Here is a 22,913-nt window from a genome sequence, read left to right as displayed (position 1 = left end):
CTGAAACATTAATTCCCAGTGTGGTAGTGTTATTCATTTCAATAGCTGAATGTTTTAGCTGAGGAATATCAGTGAATACTTCTGCTTTGGGATCTTAGTGGAAGATTAGTAACAGGGTATAGTACATTAATAGTTTATTTTTTGCCTTAAGGACTTAAGAAAAGACAACCGCAGTGCTAAGAGAATCCCACTGCACCTATGCTTTGTAATTATGATATGAATGCTGATGTTATTGAGGTGGGTCTGTCGTAGTGAAACTTCAATTTCTCTGAAGAATAAATGATTGTATAAAAATAATTAAATAATACTTTCTGCAATATGTGCATACTATGTTAGGACTACACATTTGCAATACAATTGTACAGTTCATCATTCTGAAGTTTCAACATGTTGAAAAAACCTTAAAAATATATATACAGCGAAAGAAACCATGTTATTCAGTAAACACCTTGAGATGTTGAAGTGTGCTCAGGTCAGGCAAGTCAGAGAATTAAATTCCCCATCAGAAAACCTGCGTTAGCAGAAAGACTAGACATAAAGGCCCAAAACTATTGCACTCATATCTGGATGAGCTCATCTTCAATGTGTGGCATGTAAAAGCGCTTCAAATTTGGACACAACTTCAAATCATAATTGAAATTGTTCTTGTATATCTAATGTGTTTCTATGTGCACATAGTAGAAGTTAATCATCATGGCTTTCTGCAAGAAAAATCCTTAAGTTTAAGCAACAAAACTACTTAGTTTGGTTTAGGAAAAGATGAAGGTTTGGGTTAAAATACACCCTTTCTGACAGAAAGCCCTGAAGGCTAACTTTCATGTGCTTGCCTTACATAACAATTATTAAAAACTAGGTTTGAAAATTAAAACAAGATAGGAAAAAGAATGCACACTAGTTATGTATGTACACCTTATAATATTCACACTTTATGTTGTCTCTAAGGACAGCAGCATTGTAGATGTAACACTGACAATGGACAGCAGATGGAGACAGTGTCAGTCTCACAGATATTATAAATGCACATACAGTAGATCCCATACTGTAAGGATCAAAGACAACATCTGACAACCTTTCAGTGCATTTTCTAAACATATATTTGGATAAAATACAATACCATACTCTGGATAAACCCTGATCTTAGTCTCCTTTTAGACAGTTTAGTTGAGGTGCCTGAAACAAAACAAATACATCTCATGTCATTTGTTTGAAAGGAAACATTCCAGCTGTCAAACTTAAACATACAAATGTAAATATAGCAGGTGCACACACATGTCCGCAGTTCCTTATTCTACTTGTTTATGCATATTTCCTTCATTAAAGTACCTCAAACTGCATTTATTGATAAAAGCCTTGTCAGCCAAGTTCACAGAAGAATGGCTCTGACACTTGAACAGCTTTTAAGGGAATTAAATCAGTTTTGGTGTGTGAACATAACTCTGACAACTGGAGCACACAGACATTAATAAATCAAAGTAATATCTACATTTATAAAAGATATCTTGATGAAAAATATCTAAAATGTTATGTCATGCTAGCTTGTGATGCTACATTGACTATGTTCACAGAGCTATGTGTTCTTCACTGGTTACAGATGTAGTAACTGATTTACACATTACTAAAATATGTTAACATAAGCATGCTTATGAATATGGACATTTGCTAAAAAATAATTTATATCGCTAAATTTGTACATTTAAATTGGAGGATACTACGACCAGCCTGGCACTTCAAACTCATGTTAGTTTGGCTCCGGTCGACTCGTTTCACCATTACATGCTAGTTCGCGTGTGATTCTACAGATATACAACGGATCGATTTCATATTAAAAAAAGCTGCACACCAGTTGGACAGAAACAAAGCGTGACAAACGAGGAACATTAAGATTTGTCTTTGGAGCATCAAACCAAAGCGGAATCGAGAGGAAGATGCTGGAGATGTGGTTTGTGGACAGACAACAGCTGCACCCATTAAAAAAAGAAAGGTAGGAGTCATACAAGACGAGTAAAGGGAATTTCAAGACAAGTGGACAGAGGAATTTGTATTTGTCCTCCGTGAGTCGAACCCTTTGTGCTTGATGTGCAAACACACCCTCTCTGGTTTTAAGCTAAGTCATTTGGAGCGGCATTTCTAAACGACGCACAATAAAATAGAGCAGCTTTCTTCTGTTTCTGGACAACAAAGGCTCAAACACAGGACAACTAATACGGCTGAACGATTAACTGAGGCATCTTTTGAGATCACATGGATTGTGAAACTGCTTTTTGGCTTCAGCAGAAATATTGGTTTAAGAGTTTGACAACATCATCCCAGTATTAAGGTAATCCTGCTTGTATTGAATGCATTGGTTGGCTGCATTGCATATTGTATGTTCTGGGTGGGATGACAGATTAATAAGCAGACGTGCTTTTTATGACTGGATGTAGCTTTTCATACTTTGCGGTAAAAGTGACTCTCCTATTGACTTTGTCCTCTCAATGTGGCTCTCACGTAAAAAATAGTGAAGACCACTGCTCTGGAGGAATTGAAGGAGAGCAGGGAAGTGAAGCAGCTGTGAGAAGTTTTACTGGATGCTTCAGACTGATTTGTCTGTCGTGCCTCTCTGTGTGGACGACACAGCACACTGTCTGTGTATATGCATCGTAGAAAATCTTGTTTTCTAAAAAATATTTTAAAATCTTGTTTAATGTTAGCCACTCTTAGCTAACATGCTCTGTTTTCCCACAATCCTTTCGTAATTTAGCTCACATGTGTGTCAGGTAGGACGGATCAATGTTTGGATTTCTAAGTTCCAAAGTATTGAGAAAAGAAAGAGATTTGACACAAACATCGACAGTAGATTCAGAAATAAAGTAATATAATGACCACATACATGAAAAAAGGAGTAAAGCACATGTAGGCTATAAATGCAGGCGACCATGTTGTCCTATTCATAATGTTGGCCCTCCCTGTGATTGAGTTTGACACCCCTGGACTGCTTGCTTTGCACAGTTTCTCCTGAGCTGTTTCTCCCTCCCCCCCACGCACACACACGTGCGCACACAGTCAGAGACAGAGCGGAGGAAAGGAGAGGGGAGAACTAAAACAAAATCCGCTGCTAAATGTTTTGCTTTAAAATGACACAGTATAATTATTTATTACTTGTTAATCATGTTAAAAAATGTCAGCTCAAAATTGTCTGCGTCAACGAAAGAGCCATATATGGCTCGCAAGCCATAGGTTCCCGACCCATACCCTACGCCATCAGGTTACGGGTGGGAAAACTCTGATCGTTGTTTGTGCCTAGGCCCCAAACAGCAGTTCGGAGTGTTTGGCCTTCTTGGAAGGATCTTTTTAAACATCCCTGTGGAGGTTTGGGGCATTGAACCTAAGTGGGCGATGTTCAAAACCTCTATTGCTGAAGCTGCGGTGAGGAGATGTGCTCTCAAAGTTTCAGGGGCCTCAGGTAAAGCAGTTGTTTTACCTGAGTAAAACAACTGCAGTATTATGTTTAACTTTAGCTGAAAAAACGTTATCCGCCACTAAACACACAGAAGAAGAAAACAGGAACAATAACACAGAAGAAGACGAAAACATATGGATGAGAGTCACAGTGAACGGGAGATAGATGGAGATGCAGTTGTACCTGCCAAACAAGTTAAAACCAAGTGACCAAAGCTGAGGGAAAGATGTCGATTTTATATAAATAATGTAGCCTTCCAACTTCTGCGATGATTTCAGTGGTAGTGAGCGGACAAGTTTCCCGACTCTGCCATCGCAAGGAAGTCCTCGTCGGGGAAACAAAAGGCACACAACTCATCCATCATCAAATAAATTGATGATAATAACTCATCAAATAAAATACATAAATCTTATAAACACGTCTGTACAAGTAATACATACTTTAAATAAACATGTATTTCCTGAATGTATATACCCGTCCCTTATGTGTTTACATTTACATTATATGGGGGCTGGTGGCTGAGAGCTGTAAAGGTATGGACGGAGTCCGCCAGAAAATGTCAAAGAATATCATATTTGGCGTCACTATGAGACTCATCATGGCGGAAAAATACAACAGCTTGCAACTGAGGAGATAAATTAATTGTTAGCGGGTCTGAAGAAACAGCAGTCTGTTGTTACCTGTATCCAAGATATCGGCGATGCAGCAGTGAAAGATACCTTATTGCTAGCGAAATAGCATTAGCATCAAAGTCATTCACGGTCAAGGCTTCTGATCTGTCGACATTCAACTTGAAGTAATCATCTTGCAGTGTAATTCAGATTTGAAAGACTCATTTGCCTCGGCGGGCTTAGACACCTTTTATCAGCATCTCTTGCCAAGGCACCCCACATTGACAGCCCTCGCTACAAAGGTTTTGTGCATGTTCGGGACTACCTACCTTTGTGAACAACTTTTCTCTGTAATGAGCATCAATAAAACAAAGCTGCACTCCAGGCTCACACACATTCACTACATCCTGAAATTGGCTGTTACTCAGGATTTGATGGCTGATATTGATGCACTTGTGACGCTAAAAGATGCCAAGTTTCAGGAGCAAACTAAACAGTGAGTAAGCCTACTTAATGTGAAATGCTGCTTCAGAAACTTTTGCACGTTGTATATTTCTCTATGACACTATGCTCGCAGTATTTAATAAATCACGATTTAGTATGTCGACCACCGATGTTGACATCGCCGCTACCGGAAACAGCCGACGCCGTGTTCTGACGTCACAAGTAGAACACAGTCCACCAGTTGAATACACAGACAGCACGGCAGACGTGGCGATGTCGGACTCTGGCTGGGATCTTTCGACAGAATCGAGTGACAGTGAGTCGTCAATAGACTCGTTGCACCTTCAAGAAGAGGCGTTTATTGAAGAGGATGCCGGTGTCGTGGATTTAGATCATGCGGGCGAGTTTAACGTGGTGGAAACAGAGCAGCTCGAGACACAGTATTCAAGATGGAGACACAGACGGGAGCGAACATGCGGATGATGGTGATGGTGATCCTGGATTTGGCGGAGATCCGCTGCAGCAACAGAACACAGACAGGTATATACATTTGACTATAATTCATAGAACTTCCCAATAAATAGTAAATACATCATAACAAAACGTAACATTATCCTCGATCGTAAATAGATCACAAGCTATCCTATATCGAGTCGATAGCTTGGTTTCCTTGAATTGTTATGGAACCCGACTAGTTGTCCGCAGATTGCTCGATAGCTAAATATTCAATTATTTCTCAACTTCGACACATCGACGTCTGTAAGTTTAATAACTTATTCTTTCTCGATGTTTCTGCGGTTGAGGTTCTATCGTTGTGTCTGATGTCAAACGTCATATATTACCAGCTGTATATAAAGCATTAGCTATTAGCTAACAAACAGACTGGAGGACAGCGCTGCTTTATAAAGTATAGTCTGTATACTGACTGTCTTACGGCTGCCTATAGTAGCGGGAACACTTACCAGATGTTCATGGAAGTTACGATGTCGTACCTTTACGAGAATTACGTGAAACGGGTAAAAAGTTGCTACTAGGTAGATCCGACCTCCGTACGACCATAACAGGCTTACGAGCCTGTCGTCAAACACAGGCATATAAATAGTATGTCCTTACCATTCTTCCTTTGTACAATTAGGGGCACGTGTGAAAATTGTACAATTATGGAAGCAATTGAAGAGCTGCTGCCAAGAAAAGGATGTCATGGAGGAATTCAATGAATATGAGGGACATGGTGCAAACATAACCTGCATAACAGATCACCCAGGATTCAAATCAAAGTGTCTGGATGTTTGGGTGTTGCAGACAACCTACCAAAGGTATTCAAAGAGGGACAGACAACAAGCATGTGATCAGCCACGTAATGAGAAAGTTACTTGTGTGCACAAATGTGTAGAGCTCAGAAACTTTGATGTATTTATGGGAAGTCGAATGGTCACTCTGGCCCAGTCACAGAATAAATAGATAAATAACGTTGAAGTGATTACCATTGACATGTATTATCTTGTATGTTACAGAATGTATCGCTATGTGGCATACAGCCGGTGAGATTCTGCTGGGGAATACTTGGTAAGAACCACAGACTGCCATCATGTGCCATTCAAAGAATCTGTGCTACGTTTCCATCTGACAACTACACGTCGTTCAAGTATCAGCACTTTATTAGATTCAATAACAAAACACAATGTCAGTTCAGTGATTGGATCTGCTTCTCTACAGCACAACAGCATCCCTCTTGTTTGGTTCTTCCACCGACTGCTGAGTGGAGCTGGGACTTCCAAAGGTTCCTCATCAACATTGTCTTGGCACAAAGCGTTGAGTCTCCGTCAAGAGTTCAGTAACATACTTTGCAAAAAAGATGTTTTACAATCAAGAATTATATATATATATATATATGTATATGTGTGTATGTGTGTGTGTGTGTATGTGTGTATCTGTATTTGTACCTTACATATTAATGTTGAAATATAATGATGCTGACCTTTGGAACAACCAACTTGGATTGGAACTTGCAGTCCAGCTGAGCTGACACGTGGTCGCGCCTGCATGGACTTGTGGTGTGTCCGTGGAGGGGGATCCGTCTGCACAGCAATTTCATTCTGACATGTCTGAAATTTACAAAACACAACTTTACTAATAAATCTTTCAAACAAGCTTGAAATTGTATTGCATGTTTATACATGTCTGCGTAAAGAACATATCTAATAACATTCATAATAAAAGATGTGGTTGAATTGATTGAGAGAGCAATGATATCAAATCAAACAAATATATGAATTATGTACATGCATGTGGTGATTGTATGTTTAACACGTCATGTGCAGGTCTACTGGTACTACAACTGTAATGTACAGATGACGTACAGTCTGTATACTTACTGGTGTACACACAGCTTCCTCCCCAGTGTGGATGTCCAATAGATGGTCGCTGATCATACAGGTATCCTCAGTTCTGTCAGTGGCTTCATTCACCAATGTTTCAACACCTCTGTAATAATAGGGTGATAGTTAAAAGTTAAATAGACTCACGCTTTTACTCAAACTACAGAATAAAATGGAGAAGCCTGTTATAAACATTGAATCTATACTTAATTAAGCTAATGAAGTGTAATTAGCTAAAGTTATTAATACTACAAACAATAACACACATTGGCTAGGGCCTGGTGTAAACTCGTTACATACAGTAGGCCTAGACCAGGGGTGGGCAAACCTTTTGACTTGCGGGCCGGACCAGGAGCATTTGGACACGCAATGTAATTTATCAAACTTGGAGATTGCGTCTGTTTTTTATACATTTCAATTGAAGGTGCTAAGTTAAAGAAATCAACATTTACTGGAAAAAGATCAATGGAATCACTTTCAACATTCAAAACATATTATTACCCAACGAAATACTCAAGCTCAATAATTTCTAATTGTTTTAAACCCCGCAAAATAATGAACGGATTGTCCTGAGAGATAGACTGTATTAAATATCCTGCCTGCAGCAGAAACTAGAAAGGGGACTTTAAATTGAGAGCGATGTGCGGCGTGTAAATTAAGCTACTGTACCGCTGCTGTGCGTAAATGCGCACATTGCTCTTAATTAAAAGACGCTCCTCCAAACTTTCCATATGCATTTTTTTCATAACACAGTAGAGAAACTCACATTTCAGTGGGAACAGTGTTGTTGGTCTCCCTTTTTTGCCAGTGCATCAAAGTCTGGAGTTAGTTTTGTTGTGGCAATTCTCAGGATAGATCTGAGGTGTTGGTCAGTTAACCGGGATCTGTGACGGGCTTTGTTGATGTTCATGACGCTGAAAGTCTGCTCACACACGTAGGTCGAGCCAAACAATGCCAGCATCTTCTGTGCCATCCTCCGGAGGTTTGGAAACGTGGCTTCGTTAAGTGAAGCGTAAAAGTCATTCAGTTTAAGAGACTTGAACTTCTCCTGTGAGACGGAGTCAGACTGAAGATCGATCAGCTCCAATTGCAGCTCATGCGGTGCTGTTTCGGGGTCTTGGGACAGGGGACAGGACACCAGCTGAAGTGACTTGTCAATTTTTTCAAAATCAGAGAACCGATGGCAGAATTCTCTGTGCATGTCGTCCAGTGATGTGCAGTATTTCTTCACGTTTCGGATGGCCTCTTTCTGCATGGCCAGTGTGGGAAAATGAGCGAAAGATTTGTTTGACATTTGCCTGGAGAATAAAATCAGCTTGGATTTGAAGGCTCTCACATTTGTGTACATGTCGTGCACAAACTGATCTTTCCCCTGCAGCTTAACGTGCAGCTCATTCATGTGTGACAATATGTCCACAGCAAACGCAAAGTCACAAAGCCAGTCCGTGTCGGTCAGCTCAGGGAATTCGTCGGATTTCCCCATTAGCTCCAAAAATGAGCGAATCTCCTCTTTGAGCTCCCACACTCGTTGACACACTTTCCCCAAACTTAACCAGCGGACACGAGAGTGGTAAAGTAAGTCCTGGTGATCCGCATCGGTTTCCTCTAGGAACGTAATGAACTGATGGTGATTAAGTCCCCTTGCTCATATGAAGTTAACAAGTTTTACAACTGGATCCACGACATGATTAAGCTGCAATACAGACTTACACAGAGATTCTTGATGAATGATGCAGTGAAGAAAAATAACATCCTGGTCAGGATTTTCTTCTTTCACTTTATCCTGGATTCTTTTCAGCAGCCCGACGTTTTTTCCAGTTAAATTTGGCGATCCATCCGTGGTGACACTGACAAGTTTACTCCAAGGCAGCTTCATTCTCTCGATGACAGCAGACACCTGTTCATACAAGTCCTCTCCTCGCGTTTTCCCCTTCAGCGATTCCATGCTCAAAAGCTCCTCCGTTATCTCTAAACTGTCATTAATCCCTCGGATAAAAATTAGGAGCTGAGCAGTGTCTTTTATGTCATTACTTTCATCCAGTGCTAGTGAATATAACTTAAAGGACTCCGCCTTTTTGTTTAACTCGCTGACTATATCTTCGTCAAGCAGTTCCACACGGCGAGTCGGCGGGCCGGATTAAAAAGCCTAACTGGCCGTATATGGCCCGCGGACCGTAGTTTGCCCATGTCTGGCCTAGACCGATTATGGCTTTATGCTAAAAACAATAAATAAATTAAACAGTAGCACGGCTGACCTTCGCTCTCTCCCTTTTGGTGAATGCATTTGGTCGTCTCTTTCAAATCATCGGTTTCATCAACGCACTTGTCTTGTCCATAAACACGACATTTTATTATCTTTTGGCCACAGAAAGCTAGATTTGGAGACGGCCCCACATCGCTTGCTAATTATTCTTGGCGATCGATTGTTGTCCGTTCTTTATCATAATAATTGACATCAGTCTTTGCTGGACACTTCAACGCAGACAAACACTAGCGGCTGTGTTCTACTTGTGACGTCATCGCCCAAACATTGCCGAAGTGGATGCTCTCGGCGCAGCGATCGATTGTTGTTAGCGGAAGTCATTTTTATGCTGTTATGATCGTGATTTATTACGAATACATCAATAATAAAAAAATATATATGCCACATTTCACAATAGAAATGCAACCTCTATCATATACCAAGCCCAATAACACTGACAAAATATCATTTTGTAGGCTCTCTAAAGACATTGAACAGTGTGAAATATAATGTCAGTCAGCAGCTGCAGTACAAAGAGACACAACCTTTATGTATTTTCATGTATACATTTTATACATTTACAAGGCAGGGGGAGAACTTAACCTTCTTCCTAATAGTTGCCACTTTATTTTGTATTTGTGTGGTGTCAGGATTACTACACAGATGTGGAAATGAATGTAATTTAAAAATTATTTCTATATCTTGACAAGTTGTTTTGATCATAAAGTAAAATACTATATTGTTCCAGATACCTGTGACCTGTGTGTTTTGTGCCTGATACACTGATCTGTAAGTTGTAATGCAACTAAATGATAAACTGAGGCATCATATTGTTAAAATTGCACTTTTAGGTTGTTCATAATGTTTTGTAAAAAGATAATTAATTAAATGTGAACATTTTCAGAATGTACTTTTTTGCACTAAAACAAAGGGAGACATTTTGAGATCTCGTTATTTACAGGTTATTATGATATAATTTTACTGGTCCGGCACACTTGAGATCAAATTGAGCTGTATGTGGCCCCTGAACTAAAATGAGTTTGACACCCCTGACGTAAAGGGTCAAGGGGCATCTAAGAGCGCGATTAATCTGCGATAATTGTTTTGTCGTGTTATTTTTTCTGTGATAAATGAATCGAAATGAACGCACTAATTTGACAGCTCTAATAATAACAGGTCATAACAGACAGAAAACTGAGTACTGGTAAGGTATTCCAATTTGACACAAGTAGATGATGGACATTTACATTTCACTAATGTAATATTAGCCCAAAAGACACACAATGAACATTAAATCAACTCTAATAATGAACTTTTTTCATTGGTTTAGTTTTTAATTGATTATCTCAATCAGGTAGTTCTGAAACTGTGCACAGCACCTGTAATGAATTCTCCACAGGTGAGCCCTAACAGGGGAATATCACACAATCTCTCCCTAATCAGACCATAGCCAACAAAATCCCTCCAGTGTACCTTGACTCATAATACACTAAAGCTTTATTGTATTTGATCTGTAGATGTTGGAGGACAACCAAAAAGTGAAACATTGAGAACCACTCTGGAGTGTTTTTGGAACAACTCAGTTCAACAATAAAGTTAACAAGAAACTACAGCCAAACTTGGAACAATGTAAAGATTCAAGTGGCTGACTAACATACTTTTAAAGTAGTCAATATACAAAACGTATACTTTAGGCCTTATAATATTGTCATTTTAATTATAGCTGTTGATATTGTAACATTTAACAGACATTGATCCTCACAGGATGAAAAGTAACATTTTGCTTTATAAGCTTGCAAATACCATGTTAAAAACCAAATAAGATGGTGAACATGGTCAACATTAGAGATTAAATGATTGGTTGATTATTTCATTAAATATTCACATGATAGAGAATCGGTCATCAGTTGAGAATAAGTCTGTTTTTGAGCAGAAAAAATGCTTTTTTTTTCTTCACCTTGTTCTGTTTATCCTCTACATTAACGTATCTGTGTTTTTCAATCAGTTGGTCGAACAAAACAATCTATTTGAAGACATATTTCACTAAAATCAGCAAATTGATAAATGACAAATTATTATCAATCAATTTGTCATTGATTTAATTGATTAGTTCCAGGTCTTATTTTTCAACATGTTTAAACATAAGAATGATGAAATGTATAGTAGTATTGAAATGTTTAGTCCTAACACATTACGCACATATTGCATGAAGTATTATTTAATTATTTTTATATAATCACACTAATTGGGATTCATCTCGATGCACTTTTATTCTTCAGAAAAATTGAAGTTTAACCACGACAGACCCACCTCAATAACATCAGCATTCACATCATAATTACAAAGCCTAAGTGCAGTGGGATTCTCTTAGTACTGAGGTTGTCTTTTCTTAAGTCCTCCTTCACATCTCTCCTTGACCTCGTCACTTTTTCCGTCAAGGAAAAGTGGTTAAGAAAAGACATAGGACTTCAATTTTTTGACTACTTGACCGGAGTCCATGTTTGTTTCTCTCACTCCCCAGACCTGCCATCCTAAAACCATCCACCTACACGCCTGTACCATTTCCCTCATGAGCTCTGTCAGGCCTTCCCCGCCCGCCTCCTCCCTGCATATTATTCACTCGTCAGCCACTTTCCCCATACTGTATACCGGTCCACGTCCTTTGTGCAGTTGTCAGATCATCATAGTTTCAATGCTGTTTTCTGTCTGCCTGTTACCTACCTGCTGTTAAATATCTGTTAAATACATTTTATGTTGCTAAGAAAAACAATTAACGTACTGTACCCTATTACTAATCTTACAACAAGCTCCCAATGCAAAAATATTCACTTTTAGTCAGCTAAAACATTCAACTATTGATATGATTAACACTGCCACACTGGGAATTAATGTTTCAGATTATACTGACACTACATGAATGCAGCACAAAAGCCCTGACACAAAGTCAACAAAAGTGAAAAACAATTTGTGCATCAGCCCTGTGACGAACACAAACGCACTGAGCTGAAAACATAACTTCCTTGGCAGAGGTAATGACAGAAGCATGTTGGATTATACTTTCAGATGAAGTCATGACAATGAACACAATGATTGTCTGATAGTGAACATGATTCATGAAGGTTTGAAAATATAAACATATAAGAACAACGCTGTTTCTCCAGTCTGTCTCTACAGTATTTTAGTATCACAAGAGTCAGGCCGAAGTATCTTAAAGGTAACAATGAGTTTGATAGATTTTCTAAACCAGGGGTAAAAGAAGGCATAGATCACTGGGTTTAGACAAGAGTTAAAATACATTAGCCAGACTGCAACAAGTGAGGATGAACTACTGACTTTAATATCCTCACTGCTCGGGGATGGAGAGTAATATATAAATGAACAAAATAGAAAGACAACTACAGCAATACCGAGAGTCCTGGCTGCTTTCATCTCAGATTTCTTAGCAGTTCCACCAACTGAACGCTGGAGTGTAACAGCTGCAATATGAGAGCGCATGGCTCGAGCCTGAGACACAGCCACCACAAACACTCTCATATACAGAACTATGATGACAGTAATGGGGACAATAAAGGAAAAGACTAAGACAACAGCTCCTGTGATATAGTCAACAACAAATACACACTCTCCATAGCAGGAATTATATGAATCAGGTTGTCTCAGAAAGTCCTTTGCAATTAGACAATTATAGAGAAAAGAGCAAATCCAACACAGACAAACACAGACTTTTGTTCTGTTCAGAGTAACTCTGGTGGTGTAACGTAGAGGGTCACAAATAGCCAAATAACGATCAATTGATATGAGCACCATGTTTCCAACTGAAGAAGAGATAATGATAAAATGTACAACATAATACAGAGCACACATTAGGTCACCCAGGAACCAGCAAGCATCTGTTAAAATGATTCCAAAAGGCATTAGCAGGAGGCCCACGAAGAAGTCTGAGACAGCCAGGGAGAGGATGAGGAGGTTGGTGGGGGTGTGGAGCTGCCTGGAGAGGAAGAATATCATTACGTATGAGGTTATCATCAATAGTAGCTTGTTAGTAACAGCAGTAGAACAAAGGACATTCTTATTGTCATGAAATTATTCAAAATGTTATGTCACACAACATCATGTTTGAATACTTAATATTTCAAAAGATAATTAATATTAACTAAAACATTCATATGTAAAAGAAGACATGTAGGACTAATTATTTTAAACATCTAATATGAAAATATATAATCTTAGGCTGAAAGTATGTCTCTGCCTGAAGTGGGAGATAGAGATGATGACCAGCAGGTTGAGAGTTACAGTGGGCAGAGAGATGAAGGACACCACGGTGTAAGTGAGCATGGCATGTAACTGAGCTGGCATGGGTTTCCTGCAAGAATTGTTGAGTTGTGGAAAGCAGAGTTCAGCTCCTTCTGAAGTCTCCATCTGCAGAGGGAGGTGGTGAGAAGCTGCTGTGTTCTGGCAAAGCTCTCTGTTATACAGCTGATTTATCTCTTCTCGTCTCTCATGCCAGACTATTGGTATTTTCTTCTCCAGCAAAGACTGAAGTCCCTCCTCTGAACTTTGTTTTCTGTAGTTACTAAGGCAATGTCAGCCGTGTGTCGGCCGTGTCTGAAAACAGTGTGACCCTAGAGGTGTTGACCCCACGGCATCATGATTCTGATAGTGAACGTGATTCATGAAGGTTTGAAAATATAAACATATACGTTGTTTCTTCAGCCATTACACCTTTTGAATTTACTTCTGTGACTCAATTACAACAGTATAGCAAAGATTGGTGACTCCAACCCTACATTATTACAGAATATTATGATATCTTTAATTGGACAAACCAACAGGAACTGAATGAAGAATGTTAAGCTACAAAAAGTTTACAACCCCATCCTCCGTGTTTCAGGAATATCAGACATTCATGATCATGACCTGTAATGTAATCATAGATAAGGAAAACACACACAAAGACTTACACAAGTTAAAACAAAGAAATATTTGAATGCAAAATAGAATCAATTTTATTTGGCCTTTCACGCTGAGCTAGTTTTAATAATAGGAAGGTAATAGATCTGTGGTGGATTATGCCATTGAATTTCGCACCAGAGGCCGCCTGAGTAACTGTAACTCGGCGGCCCAGTACGACGCCTACCTTCGAGGTCTAGCGGATTATATTAAAGATGAACTTGTATCTTTTGATATATCCTTTTCACTGGATGGGGTAATCGAGCTCACTTCCAGGATGGACTAGCGCATCCAGACCAGGAGACGGGAGCGACAACGTGGAGGGAGCCTACCGGAGAGCTCGCAGGCTCTAGCAGTCTTCATTGACTCTGATGCAGACGTCAACATTATTGATGAAGATATCGCTCTACAGTTGGGAATAAATCGGGCTCCCTTACCTCGTCCTGTTCCAGCCAACGCATTAGACGGCCATATTCTGAAGACGGTAAGTCATCGGATTATCCGTCCCTCTTCTTGCCCCGAAGAGGCGGGTTTCTTCTTTGTGGAAAAGAAAGATACATCACTGAGGCCCTGCATCGACTACAGGGGCTTGAATGACATTACAGTAAAGAACCGCTATCCTTTACCTACAGGGTGTGACTATTTTCACCAAGTTAGATTTAAGAAACAGCTACCATACCTTAGGGAAGTGGGTTGGGATTTGTCCACTGCCCATTGACAAATTTCGCCGAAATACATTGGAAGTGTACAAGACAAAGACCTTCCCTTACAGATGATATCAAAATTCACAACACAACTGAAAATACTACTTTAAAATGACACAGTATAATTATTTATTACTTGTTAATCATGTTAAAAAATGTCAGCTCAAAATTGTCTGTGAGCCATATCGCGTCATCGAAAGAGCCATATATGGCTCGCGAGCCATATGTTCCCGACCCCTGGTCTACAGAGTCATCTCCACAATGCTAAGTGTGAGGAAGCTGAAACTCGGTGTGTACTATCCCCCTAGGACCATGAATAAACATACATTTCAAGATGATTGGACAATCTTGGTTAGCTGTAGCTAGGTAGCTCTAAAGCTAAACTAGCTCGGATTTGCTTGAAACTCCCCCTTGGACCATGAATAAACACTCAAGATGATTGGACAATGTTTAATCATTGTTGCCTTTGATCTTTATATGGCAAAGAAGTTAAAAAATGAAACTTATTCTGATTTGAATCAAAACAGGTACACCTTGAGGGCAGTGCCCAAGGATTTTCCATTTCACCTGAATTGGAAGACGTGCAAAGGCCCAAAAGTACCGGGCGGCCCCTAATTTGGTGTGTAGACTCTCACTGAAGTCCTGGTTGAGTATGGGAAGTTTCGTGGCCCTCACACAATCTCTCCTTTTCCATTTGCAATTCTACTTAGGGTCTCAGATTATCCCACACTAGTTCCACATCTCAAAGTATTTATAGAACCCCACGGGAAGCTGTACATTTGCCATTGGAAATTAATGGGCAGAAAGTAAGGGAATATTCCCATTTAATGTTATTGGAAATGGACAGTCCATATTTCAGCCAAAATAGCTTTAAATTAGCTTTGGACATTAGTTGGGGCACCTCATATGGACACAATCAAAGAGAATCCGGAGAGTCAACCTGCTCATTCCTTCACACGGCTACTTCCTTTCAGGGGCCACGTGGCGAGGCCAAGGTTACTCTATTCAGGAGTTCTCAGAGATCACCTGCTGTGATTTTAATATCAAAATTCACAAGACAACTGAAAACAGGGCCTTATTTGATTGGAGGTCACAGAGGTCAGTGTCGATGGTGGACAGGGTCATATCTCCACAATGCTAAGTCTGAGGATATTAAAACTAGCAGGCATCTGCACAATGATAAGAGTGAGGATGCTGAAACTCGGTGTGTAATATTCCCCTAGGACCATGAATAAACGCTGTGAATTTCAAGATGATTGGACAATCTTGGTTAGCTTTAGCTATGTAGCTAAAAACCTAAACTAGCTCTGATTTGGCTGAAACCTATAATGTACTATCCCCCTAGAACAATGAATAAGTGCTATGAATCTCAAGATGATTGGACAATATTTAGGTTTTGTCTAGCTTTCAAACTAAGTAGCTAAAAACCTAAACTATCTCTGATTTGGCTGAAACCTAGAATGTAGTATCCCCTAGGACAGGGGTCGGGAACCTTTTTGGCTGGGAGAGCCATAAAAGCCAAATATTGTTTTTATGTATTTCCTTGAGAGCCATATATTTAATAAATTTGAACGAAACTTTATGCTGAAATCGCTCCCACTCAGCAATGACACCGAGGCACACAGGATTAATAAAATGGGCTATGATACAGAGGAGCAGCTGTGTGTCATCCTCCAGGACTCTTATTTCAGCATTCAGCTGGATGAGACAACCACCTCAGACAACAATGCCCTGCTGATGGCCTATGTCCGCTATAGGGCCTCCAACACAAAGGAGATGGCTGAGGAATTTTTGTTTTCTAAATATCTCGAAACCGACACCAAGGGCCAGACCATTTTTAATGGGCTTCATGCGTATCTGGAGGAGAAGTCAATTCCCATTAGCAACATCCTATCATGCGCCACTGATGGTGCTCCCTCCATGGTTGGCAGGTACCGTGGCTTCACTGCTCTGCTGAAGGAGCAGGTCCCGCACGTCCTCGCAGTCCACTGTGTCTTGCACCGCCACAACCTTGTGGCCAAATCTAAAAGTCCAGCTCTTCACGATTCACTTAATATAGCAGTCAAGGCAATAAACAAAATATAAGCCCGTGCCCTGAATGACAGACTGTTCCGACAGCTGTGTCAGGAAAATGATGAGACATTTGAGCGTCTTCTTTTCCACACAAATGTCCGCTGGCTCTCAAAAGGAAACTGCCTTGCTCGTTTTTGTGAGCTGTTTGACAGCATCGTGGAGTTCATGGGGCAGGTTGATGCAGATCTCGGGGAAAAGGTAATGTCCAGCCGCTGCGACATCATTGAACTTGTAGACTTTTTTGAAAAAATTAACGAAGTCACACTAAAGCTGCAAGGAAATGGCATAACCCTGGTCCAGTGCAAGGGCAGTCATCCACAGTCTCACCTCCAGGCGGGATCTGTACAGGCAGAGCATGGGCAGGAGGCAGTTTGCTCATTTCCCACAGCTGATCAAGGTGATACTTAATTTCAGAAACATCACTAAATAGATATAATAGGCCCACTGTTATTACAATTAGGCTAATATATTGCATGTCTTTGAATACATTATGTTGTAATGTTTATTATATTGACTTGTCTAAAATATGGGCCCAGGGTGTAATATGTGAAAAAATCATGAAATGTTTTTATTCGGGAAAATGAATCTCCAATTTCGGAACTTAAACCTAAAATAATGAACAAATATTTTAATATATTTTCTTATTTAACTCATCAAGTATTCTAGCGGGATATTTTCACTGGCTTACCCTTTCCTCATGTGGAAACATATGGACTGAAGTCATGCAAAACAAAACATGCAAGAATTAAATAACTATTTCAGTCACATGGAAAGCAACACTCGGACAGGCGTGCTTTTCCACCGGCAATAACTACCATTCAAATTTTGTCCACTTCTCATTAAGGAAAAGCCCTCTGACCTTGCATACGTGTTTCACCTCCCACTACAATGTACTCGAAGATCTACTTCCCTTACAAATGTTCTGGATCCGGGAGGGAGATGAATGGAAGACTGCCTTCAATACCACGTCTGGACACTATGAATATTTGGTAAGGTCTTTTGGACTTACCAAATATGCACCATCCGTTTTCCAGGCCTTGGTGAACAACGTGCTTTGGGACATGTTGAACAGCCACGTGTTTGTTTATCTGGATGACATTCTAATCTTTTCCAGGACCCTGAAGGAACATGTACATCATGTTCAGGCTGTCCTCCAGCATCTCCTAGAGAACTCTCGGTATATAAAGACAGAAAAGTGCAAATTTCACACCTCTGTCTCCTTCCTGGGATATATTGTGGGACGGGAGTGTACAGATGGACCCCACCAAGGTGACAGCTGTCACTTCATGGCCTGTTCCGGACTCTCCCAAACAGCTGCAATGATTCCTGTGGTTCGCCAACTTCTACCGAAGATTCATCTGCGGCTATAGCACCGTGGCTGCCCCACTCACGGCCTTAACTCAGAAACTTAAAATTCGGTTTACCTCCGCCCTCATCCTCCAAGTACCGGATTCAGAAGGTCAATTTGTCGTGGAGGTGGATACCATCGATGTGGTGGAAGAAGCCATCCTTTCCCAGCAATCCGTCAACGATCAGAAACTTCACCCCTGTGCCTTCTTCTCAAGACGGTTGATTCCGGCAGAGTGGAACTACGATGTAGGGAACCGGGAACTACTGGCGGTTAAGCTGGCGTTAGAGGAGTGGCGTCACTGGCTCGAGGGGACGAAGGTACCTTTTCTGATATGGACCGAACTTGGAATATATTCAGTCGGCCAGAAGACTAAACTCCCGTCAAGCTCTGTTTTTTACTAGATTACATTTTTCTCTCTCCTACCGACCTGGTTCCCGGAACGTCAATGCCGACGCCCTGTCTCGTCCATTTGGAGAGGGAGGGAAATTCACCAGAGTACCTGACCCCATCCTCCCGACCTCCCCTGTGATCGCCACACTCACCTAGGAGGTAGAGGAAAGGGTAAAGGCCGCCCTAGAAAACCAGCCCAGTCCTAGCACCTGCCCTCCTAATCAGCTGTTTGTGCCTCAGGCCCTGAGGTCCGACGTCCTTCTGTGGGCCCACATCTCCCGACCCTCCTACCACCCAGGGATCCAAAGCACTCGAGGGGTTCTGTAGCAGAGATTCTGGTCGTCCACTCTGGAAGAGGACCTACAGGCATTTGTCAACGCATGTCCAGTCTGCAGTCAGCACAAGCCTTCTCATTGGGCTCTTGCTGGTTTCCTGCAACCTCTGCCAGTTCCCCATTGTCCCTGGTCACACATCTCTCTTGAATTTATTAGCGGTCTGTAACCGTCCAAATGACACACTGCCATCCTGACATTGGTGGATTGGTTTAGTAAAATGGCTAATTTCGTACCTCTGCCCAAACTCCTGTCGGCCAAGGAAATGGCAGAACTTATAATAATAACGCCATTTCGGCTAACCGCTGCTGCACTAAGGCACACCCCTATCTGCTGGGCCAGAAGGTTCCATTATGGGTGGAATCGAAGTTAGCGGCATTCGAGATTCTGAATGTCATCAACCCAGTGGCAGTAAGACTCAGGCTACCCCGTGCCATGCGGATCCACCCGACTTCACGTTTCTAAGATTAAGCTGGTTCATTAGAGTTCGCTGTTTCCAGCTGCTCCACCACCTCCTCGGTTCATTGATGGCGACCTCACCTATACGTTTCGCCGCCTGCTCCGTTCTCGTCGCAGTGGAAGAGGTCCCCAGTATTTGGTGGCCTATGAGGGATACAGGCCTTAAGAGGGGTCATGAATCCCGGCTCGACATGTTCTGGATACCCGGCTCATCAGAGAGTTCCACCAACATCAGCCTGATCAACCGGCTAGACCCACCACACCGGTAAACAGGGACATGATTGAGACTTTTTCTTCCCCTTCTTTGGGCTTATCCGATGAGGATAATGAGGAGCTATCTTTGGACGAGGGCAAAGATTCTCAGGGAGGAGAGGAGGGGGAAGCTGACAGGATAATTTCTGATGAGTACTGGCCCGGAGGGAGGGCCCAACAGCGAGAGCCTGGTGGCCGGGTTTGCCACGGAGCCTGGTCGGGCACCGCCTGAAGGAGCTACGTGGTGCCTCACATTCATCAATGCTGTGGGCCCACCACTCATGGGAAACACCACTGGGGTCGGGTGAGCTGTCACACGAGTGGCAGTGATGGTCAGGGACTGCTGTTTGTGCCTAGGCCCCAAACAACAGTTCGGAGTGTTTGGCTTTCTTGAAATCCCTGCAGAGGATCTTTTTAGACATCCCTGTGAAGGTTTGGGGCATTGAACCTGTTCAAATGTTCAAAACCTCTATTGCTGAAGCTGCGGTGAGGAGATTTGCTCTCAAAGTCTTAGGTGCCTCAAGGGGCGGTAAACCTCAAACACCGTGAGTCCTTCCGGGTTATGTTATCCAGGAGGACTCCGGAAATAATTGCAGGGTACCGACGGACTCGAAGGGCGACAGCCTCTGTCCTGGTAAAGGCAAAGCAGTGAGTGTGGGAGAAGTTTGGAGAAGCTATGGAGAAGGACTTTCGGTCGGCACCAAGGTGCATCTGGAAAACCGTATGGCACCTCAGGAGGGGGAATCAGTGAACCGTCCGAGCTGTGTACAGCAAGGGTGGGACCGTGTTGACTTCGACTGAGAAGGTGGAAGGAGCACTTTGAGGAACTCCTGAATCCAACTAACACGCCGTCTATGGTAGAGGCATAGTTGGATGCTGATGGGAGACCATCGTCAATTTCTCTGATGGAGGTCACTGAGGTAGTCAAACAACTCCGAGGGTGGTTCCCCTATTCAAAAAGGGGGAGCAGAGAGTGTGTGCCAACTACAGGGGTATCACACTTCTCAGCCTCCATGGTAAAGTCTACTCCCAGGTACTGGAAAAGAGGGTTCAGCCGATAGTCGAACCTCTGATTCAAGAGGAACAATGCGGATTTCGTCCTTGCGGTGGAACAACGGACCAACTCTTTACTCTCGCAAGGATCCTGGAGGGGGCCTGGGAGTACGCCCATTCAGTCTGCATGTATTTTGTTGATCTGGAGAAGGCGTATGACCGGGTCCCCTGGGTGATACTGTGGGAGGTGCTGCGGGAGTTTGGGGTGAGGAGGTCACTTCTGAGGGCCATCCAATCCCTGTACGCCCAAAGTAAGAGTTGTGTCCGGATATTCGGCAGTAAGTTGGACTCGTTCCCAGTGAATGTTGACTTCCGCAAGGGCTGCACTTTATTACCAATCCTGTTCGTGATTTTCATGGATAGGATATCGAGGCGGAGTCGTGGAGGAGAGAGGGCCTGAGGATCTCATCGCTGCTCTTTGCAGATGATGTGGTCCTTATGGTATCATCGGTCTGTGACCTTCAACAGTCACTGCATCGCTTCGCAGCCGAGTGTGAAGCGGTTGGGATGAGGATCCGCACCTCAAAATCTGAGGCCATGGCTCTCAGCAGGAAGCCGGTGGATTGCCTACTCCGGGTAGGGAATGAGCTCTTACCCCAAGTGAAGGAGTTTAAGTATCTCAGGGTCTTGTTCGCGAGTGAAGGGACGATGGAGCGAGAGATTGGCCGGAGAATCGGAGCAGCGGGAGCTGTACTGCAGTCGCTTTACCGCATCTTTGTGACGAAAAGAGAGCTGAGTCAGAAGGCAAAGCTCTCGATCTACCGGTCGATCTTCGTTCCTACCCTCACCTATGGTCATGAAGGCTAGGTCATGACCAAAAGAACGAGATCAAGGTTACAAGCGGCCAAAATGGGTTTTCTCAGACGGATGGCTGACGTCTTCTTTAGAGAAAGGGTGAGAAGTTCAGCCATCCGTGAGCGACTCGGAGTAGAGCTGCTGCTCCTTTGCGTTGAAAGGAGCCAGTTGAAATGCACATCCAGCTGGGAGGAGACCACGGGGAAAACCCAGTACTCGGTGGAGAGATTATATCTCCTCACTGGCCTGCGAACGTCTTGGGATCCCCCAGTCGGAGCTGGTGGATGTGGCCCGGAGAAGGGAAGTTTGGGGTTCCTTACTTGAGCTGCTGCCCCCGCGACCCGACCCCAGATAAGCGGTAGACGATGGATGGATGGATGGATGGATGGATTATTTTTATTATTATTATTAATAATAATAATACATTTTTCTTTTTATATTTTTATAATCCATTCGTGCGCGAGAACAATACATTCTGTTAAAATGAGAAATATAGTAAATATGAGCTGAACATGTCGTCACATTCAAACCAAAATAATAATAATAATAATAATAATAATAAATATTATATGTAGGCCGTCATTAAATATGATGTCTATTTTAATCTCTGACCTTTCAGATGATCACAACTGACTTGGAGTTATGCAATGTGTGTTTTGTGTGACCTCCCAAAAAATATGATGACAGAAAAGAGGCAGTGCTGTGATTCCTCTTCCATCACCAGGCTGCACACCCTCCACTCCAGCTCTCACCTCAGTTATTGTTGGTGCTCATTGCAGATAGGAATGTGACTGTACATTTGTCTTGGGTGTTGAGTGTAAACACACAAACTCGATATGGCTTACTTTCAAAACTAAATGCAAACAGATGTACACAAAGCGTCTTAACCAGGATCAGGTTACACCAGCTTTTCATAAATCCATTAGGAAGCCTTACTTCTTTGTAAATTCTTCTATAGTTTGAAACTAGTGGTTTTCTAAATCAGGTTGCATCACTTAAACTTAATTAGTTTTTAATAATTGTTATGTAAGGCAAGCACATGAAAGTTAGCCTTCAGGGCTTTCTGTCAAAAAGGATGTATTTTAACCCAAACCTTCATCTTTTCCTAAACCAAACTAAGCAGTTTTGTTGCTTAAACTTAAGGATTTTTCTTGCAGAAAGCCATGATGATTAACTTCTACTATGTGCACATAGAAACACATTAGATATACAAGAACAATTTCAGTTATGATTTGAAGTTGTGTCCAAATTTGAAGCGCTTTTACATGCCACACATTGAAGATGAGCTCATCCAGATATGAGTGCAATAGTTTTGGGCCTTTATGTCTAGTCTTTCTGCTAACACAGGTTTTCTGATGGGGAATTTAATTCTCTGACTTGCCTGACCTGAGCACACTTCAACATCTCAAGGTGTTTACTGAATAACATGGTGTTTCTTTC

General features: G+C 41.8%; 1 protein-coding gene and 1 pseudogene across 1 annotated transcript; one reads left to right on the top strand and one right to left on the bottom strand.

Annotated features, from left to right (window-relative positions):
* The window catches only part of LOC115026464 (protein ZBED8-like), a 37,310-nt pseudogene extending 18,401 nt beyond the window's left edge, over nucleotides 1-18,909 (top strand).
* Nucleotides 12,283-13,533, bottom strand: LOC115026197 (trace amine-associated receptor 13c-like). The gene is made up of 2 exons (XM_029458887.1): nucleotides 13,364-13,533; nucleotides 12,283-13,102 (listed from the first exon to the last, which is right to left on the bottom strand). The coding sequence occupies exons 1-2, from the start codon at nucleotides 13,531-13,533 to the stop codon at nucleotides 12,283-12,285; spliced, it is 990 nt and encodes a 329-aa protein (XP_029314747.1).
* Nucleotides 18,910-22,913: the final 4,004 nt, after the last annotated feature.

The sequence above is a fragment of the Cottoperca gobio genome, chromosome 21 (genome assembly GCF_900634415.1).
Source record: "Cottoperca gobio chromosome 21, fCotGob3.1, whole genome shotgun sequence".
Classification (NCBI taxonomy): domain Eukaryota; kingdom Metazoa; phylum Chordata; class Actinopteri; order Perciformes; family Bovichtidae; genus Cottoperca; species Cottoperca gobio.
This window is presented reverse-complemented; position numbering and strand designations above follow the sequence as displayed.